Source organism: Neltuma alba, unplaced genomic scaffold (assembly GCF_004799145.2).
Source record: "Neltuma alba isolate B1F8T4 unplaced genomic scaffold, ASM479914v2 tig00012700_pilon, whole genome shotgun sequence".
Classification (NCBI taxonomy): Eukaryota; Viridiplantae; Streptophyta; class Magnoliopsida; order Fabales; family Fabaceae; genus Neltuma; species Neltuma alba.
In genome coordinates, this window is record NW_021637127.1 from 1 (window position 1) to 6,069 (window position 6,069).

Here is a 6,069-nt window from a genome sequence, read left to right on the forward strand (position 1 = left end):
TCAAATGTATTTTATAAGAAGTGATTATAATTTTCAAAAAAAAAACAGGGAGAGTTTACGGCACAACTCAATGTATTTTATGAGATGTGATTATAATAAAAAAAAATTATGACATTAATTAGCCATTCGCCACCCCTTTGTCGTCCCGGTGTTGGTCACTAATCGACACCAGGGCTTCGGTGCTGTCGACAACTCCCACAGGTGACTGCTCTCTATTGAAGCCAACCACTCCAATTGTCACCATGATTTTTGGTGACAAAATAATAAACCACTTCTTGGATCTTAAAATTACGCCACCGAGCTATTTATCTATTTTGTTAACAAGGTGCAAATCCCACCAAAACTTTCGTGAATATTGAGCCACCAAAACTTTTTGTTAAAATGGTGAAGAATAGAAAATATAAGGAATGATAAAACTTGAAGTTTGAGGATATCTACACTTGTTGGAGTTTACTGCACTTTGTTGTCACTTTCACCATGTCATTCTACACATTGCGTTGAGGACTTCCGGTCTCTTGCAAAATTTTCTGTTGTTTAATCCATAGCAGGAGAGAGCGTCGATTCCAACTTCCTGCAGGGCTCATATGGTGTAATCATAAAACATAAAAATGGGCGCTTTGAGGGTTTTGGCAAGGCCTCTAGGACGCTGCTTGCGTGGAAATTCCAAACCCTACCTCACTCGCAATCAGCCATTTCTAAGCTTCATGACTATATCTCAGCAAATTGTTCCATGCAATTCCGATCGATGGCAGTTTCAGTATCAGAATCATAGGACTCTCATTTTGGAGTCCTTCGCTTCTGAGTTCGTCAAGCTTCAAAGACTCGCTGACCCGGATTCCGGTAAAGCTTTCCCCAAAAATCGCTGCGAGTGGCTCTCTAATCTATATCTAATAGTACATAAAAATCAAACTGATTGACTGTTTTTCTATATTCTGTCGGGATTCACTTGAAAATGGTTGCTTTTGGCCCAAAAAAAAATGAAAATGATTCAGCTTGCGATTTACTATATTACCTTCTCTTCGAATCTAAATTTGATGAAAATAAAAGGGCTAAGTATGAGTTATTTTTAATGGCGTTTCTTGATTCTGTGCATGTGACTCTCTTGCATCGATCTTGTGCTACTCTACGAACTTTATCAAGCTCCTCTACGTGTGTGCGGGGGGGGGAAGGAGATATCCTCATGATCACAAAAACTCTTATTCATGGTTTCCTGCATTATTTTGAAATGCAGTTTGAAGGGTGTAATTTGAATTACAGGTCCATTTTAAAATCATTTAAACATTTTACAGGTATTTTTGAAGTTAGCTTGGACCGGGCTGGAGCTAAAAATGCTATAGGGAAAGATATGCTGCGAGGTCTGAGGCATGCATTAGAATTCATTGATAGAGAGTCATCTGCAAAGGTTGCCATGATCCGAAGCTCAGTTCCTGGGGTATTTTGTGCTGGGGCCGATTTAAAGGTAGTTCACGAGGTTTCATGTCCATCTTGAAAAGAAGACTAGGTTCTTTGTATTTTGTAACTCAACTCTTCTTATAAGCCTAGAACTAATGTAGTAATGTATCCAAGCTATGCCAAATCAAAAAATAGATAAATTTCATTTAAATGCCTTCGCAACTGTTGATTTGGTTGTTGCTATGAGACAGACTTGATTAGATTTCCTTTTACTTGTATTCACACAGCAGAGTAATGTGCTAATGTGTGCGTCTGAGAGTTTTATGTTTACTGAATCACAGGAGCGCCGGACAATGAGTCCATCAGAGACTAAAGATTTTGTGAATTCTCTTCGCTCTACATTCTCTTTTCTAGAGGTTAGTTCACATCATTAATTGGTTTTCAATTATGTATAATGAATAGGTAGCAGATGAAGCACCATGTGTAATTCAGGCTGACGACACCTAAGGCAGCTCTTAGCATAAACTTTCTAATTTTTAGTTCCATTTCCTTTTTGCATTCTCTGACAGTTCCGTCTTTAACAATTTTATTTTTGACCACTCACATCCAACATGTGTGTGATTTTGCCTCCTTTTTTTATTTTAAAAAAAAAAAAAAGAAAGCAAAACATGTTCGGTTTGTTTTCCTTTTTGGTCTGCATTGATGAATATATCTCCGTTGAAGAGCTTTTATAGGTTGTCAGTGATGCTTGTTGGTTGTTGCTTGAGTTGTACTTTGTCGCATAATTCATGGCATCTCTGTTTTTCCATCTTTCTCATCTTCATTGACACTTGAAAACTAACATTATACGAATTTGTTTGAGCTTTATCCAGGCACTTTGCGTACCAACTATTGCTGTTATTGAAGGAGTCGCATTTGGTGGTGGACTTGAAATGGCTCTGGCTTGTGATATTCGAATATGTGGTAGTTAAATGTGGAGCATTTTGATATGTTCTCTTTATGTATGCTTGGAATGTGATACATCATATGAGTATTCGACTTAGATTATTTCTCTTTTATGGCGTAGGAGAAGATGCTCTCATGAGTTTGCCGGAGACAGGACTTGCTATAATACCAGGGTATCTCTCCTCACTTCTTCTATCCTTAACACTGCCATTTGTAACTGCGTTCATCAGTTCTGCCGTCTAATTATGGATGGAGACATGGCTGCGTTTTCGATAGTAAAGTATACAGTCCTAAAAATGTGGGAAGTTATAAATCAAGGATTGGTTGTTAAGAGATCAAACTATATTTCATCGTCTAGGTCGGTGGGATAAAATTTTGGAGATAGCACTTTTAACTTTGCTGAAAAATGAGATTGGCTCTGATGGAATCCTAATTGGCACAGGGCAGGTGGGACACAGCGACTCCCTAGATTGGTTGGGAAGGCAACAGCTAAGGATATTATATTTACTGGTCGAAAGATTAATAGCAAAGATGCACTGTCTATGGGTATGTAAATTGGGCATTTGACTCATTTCATTCTCTCATTGGTAAATTTCTGATCCATGTTCATAAAATTCGACAGAGTTTTAGTTGGCTGATTGGTAAATTTCTGTTCAACTCAATAAACACAAAGTACAGGGTCAAAAGAGCATCATTTTTGTGGTCATAATATACCACCTTTTTGTTGTGAGCTACATGCATACTGTTCCTCTAAACTTACAGTTTAGTTCAAGAGCACCCCCCCCCCCCAAAAAAAGAAGAAAAAAAGAATCCTGAATGCGGAGGTAGGTTCTCCAAAAAGACATAACCTCGCAAAGTAATAACTAGAATTCCCAGCTAGTGTTCAGCAAGCTTCCTTTTTTGTATTGACTCTAGGAGATGTATCATATTTTGGGGTTCCTATTGTGCTTGCCTAGGCTTTCTTGCAAACATCCTGGAAGTCTTAACCATCACCAGTGAATTCCTGGGAAGCTAGGAGAAAGATCAGCGCCAATGTGCAACTTTTCAAAACTAACAAATTATTAGTTTTTTTCCTTTTTGGAGGAAAAAGCAAGGAACTGCAATATCTTTTGGTATGAAGCATTGAGAATAAGAGATTATTGAGAAAAACCATTAAAAGAATATTTAGTATGAGTAATTGCTTATTATATGGGATTAAACAAATCCATGTAGGTGGGATTAGAGAATACCACCTCACCCCATGGTATTCTCCAATTCCACCTATATCAATTTATTCAATCCCAAGTAACAAGTCATCTCTCATACTGAACACTCTTTTAATGATTTTGTCAATCTCAATTCCAATCCTTACTCCTTATTTTCGATGCTTTGTGCCAAACGAGACCTGCCAATTTTTTCTACCAATAAGATCAATAATACTTACTGAAGAAGCTTACATTGATGCAGGTTTAGTTGATTACTGTGTTCCTTCTGGTGAAGCTCGTTCAAAGGCACTTGCTGTCGCTCAGGATATAAGTCAGAAGGTATCTCCCTAGCAAAACCTTTTTGCGCTTGAAATGATAACTAAAGCCAAAGCTATGTGCCACTGAATTTCTGTACATGAATGGTAATGACTGATTTTCTGGATTTTTTTTTTTTTGGTGCATTTTCTTTTTTTGTAGTTGACTAAAATTTGTAAGTTGCATGGAGCTAACTTCAATAAAACAAAGAAAAAGATTTTTCTTTTTTTTTGGTCCAATGGTATGTGGTTATCGTTTACATGTTGTTCCTTTGTTCCTCTGACTTTTGCTGCCTGCGAGGACTAAAAACAGATCAAGAGGAGACCCTAGTTTCTCAGATCTTTATCTTGTATAATTTGGTCTCAGAACCTTTTGATACTTATATCTGCTAAGTAAAGAATATCTATTTTGTTTCTTTCTATTGGTCTCATCGTAAGTTCTAACAAAATTTGTGACAGACGATGAGCAATTATGAAGTCAAAATGATAATTCTACTTGAAAAATGGTAATTCTGTTCTTAACAGGGTCCTGTCGCAATTAGGATGGCAAAGAGAGCCATTAATGAGGGAGTAGAAACTGATCTGGAGTCAGGTTTGGCCTTGGAAGAAGAATGCTATGATGAGGTGCTGAATACTAAAGATCGGTTGGAAGGTTTGGCTGCATTTGCTGAGAAGCGGAAACCAAAGTACACTGGTGAGTAAAAGGATCATTATTTCACTGCTACTTCTGGCTGCATATTGGAATGAACAGGACATAGAACTTGGTGATCATGAGTGGTTATAGATACTTGGTGAGTGCATAACTTGAAAGCATTCACCTTTCTGTTTTTTTGGGTTAACAAGAAAGTAATTTACTAAAGTAGTGTTCTGGGGCTGGTCAGTAGAAAGAATCTAGCATGACTGTAAGGCTGATTATGTCACATGAAAGAAATGACAACAGTACAAGAGAAACGGGTTTCTGTTACTTGAAGTTCAAATTTATTCATGGCATGAGAAAATTGGCATAGCCACATTGCTGGTTAAATATAATAAATAATCTCTTGTGATGTAAATTGATTGCTTAACATAGCCGTTTTATGATTATCATGTATTCACCATTTAAATTTAAAATGTGGCTTGCCCTAGTAGCAGCAACAATAGTTAAGAATGGTTACTGCTTTCGTTAAAAAAGCTTATGTCAAACTCTTACACAAGATTTTTGTAGAGTTGGCTTATAATTCGTTTGCTTTCACATGGAAAGCCATCGAAATCATGATTTTGGTAGTAGTTAATTACTGTAAGTGCTATTATTGATCTCTATAATTTAATTGAATTTTGATTTTCATCCTTATTTATAATTTCAAATTGTGATTTTTTAGTAGTATTAACCTTGTTAACACTGTCGAGCTCAATGACCAAACCAAAACTCGTTAAAAAATGTAGGAACCAAAATCAAAACTCATTAAAAGATACGAGTCAGAACTTAGGAGATGTTTGAGGGAAACCAAATTATAGTTTGAAAAATGGTTTATAGAGAAAAAAGTTATTTTGGAAATAGATTTAGAAGAATAAATTTTGTAAGGAAAAAAAATAATTTTGATAAAATAAAAATATTTGGATAGTTATAATCAAAATCACTCTTTTTATATGCAAACTAAAATGACATAAATTAATATGATAATTACATAAATATATATTTTAATTTATACTTTTGTATGAAATAATAAATTTGTAAATAGCTGTCACCTACCTATCTTCTCATTTCTTAAAATATTCAATTTTGCAAAATTTAATTAATTTAAATTTATTTGGTTAACCACCAAATAGCTTAGATTATCACGCGATTCATTCTTCACGTTCTGTATATTTGTACATTGGAAATTTTTAATGCGTTATTTGTTTTTCCCCGGGTGTGTTACGATAATTTTAGAAAAGTTAAATAACCATATATAAGGGCAATTTTTTATCATATGAGATCTTAATAACTAATTTGTGGATAATAAAAAAATTATTTAAGATAATTATTTATGATAAATGTGTGTTATTTTTTCTGAAAATTATTGTTAATCATACGCATTAAAACTATCATTTGATATTATGATGTGTAATTACTGTGAGAACTACTAAAAATAAATAAATAAATATGAGGGTTGAAGTGAATTATAACCTTATGTTTAAAATCAAATTAAATCTTTAATTAGCTCTGATATTAAGAACTGGAAGTATTATTGATATAATTAATTAATAATTAATAT

At 34.7% G+C, this 6,069-nt stretch overlaps 1 protein-coding gene across 1 annotated transcript; it reads left to right on the top strand.

Moving 5' to 3' along the window:
• The first annotated feature begins 685 nt into the window (after window positions 1-685).
• Window positions 686-4,804, top strand: LOC114730052 (probable enoyl-CoA hydratase 2, mitochondrial). Its single transcript, XM_028917071.1, has 8 exons — window positions 686-840; window positions 1,290-1,459; window positions 1,734-1,808; window positions 2,265-2,355; window positions 2,459-2,510; window positions 2,780-2,883; window positions 3,784-3,860; window positions 4,361-4,804. The coding sequence occupies exons 1-8, from the start codon at window positions 705-707 to the stop codon at window positions 4,535-4,537; spliced, it is 882 nt and encodes a 293-aa protein (XP_028772904.1). The 5' UTR covers window positions 686-704; the 3' UTR covers window positions 4,538-4,804.
• The last annotated feature ends 1,265 nt before the right edge of the window (window positions 4,805-6,069 follow it).

Bases quoted from the DNA above. Each gene is read 5' to 3' on its own strand.
- LOC114730052 (XM_028917071.1), top strand. From the start codon at position 705: ATGACTATATCTCAGCAAATTGTTCCATGCAATTCCGATCGATGGCAG. The intron at 1,460-1,733 runs GTAGTTCACGAG...ACTGAATCACAG, and splicing joins GTGCTGGGGCCGATTTAAAG to GAGCGCCGGACAATGAGTCC. The intron at 1,809-2,264 runs GTTAGTTCACAT...AGCTTTATCCAG, and splicing joins CTACATTCTCTTTTCTAGAG to GCACTTTGCGTACCAACTAT.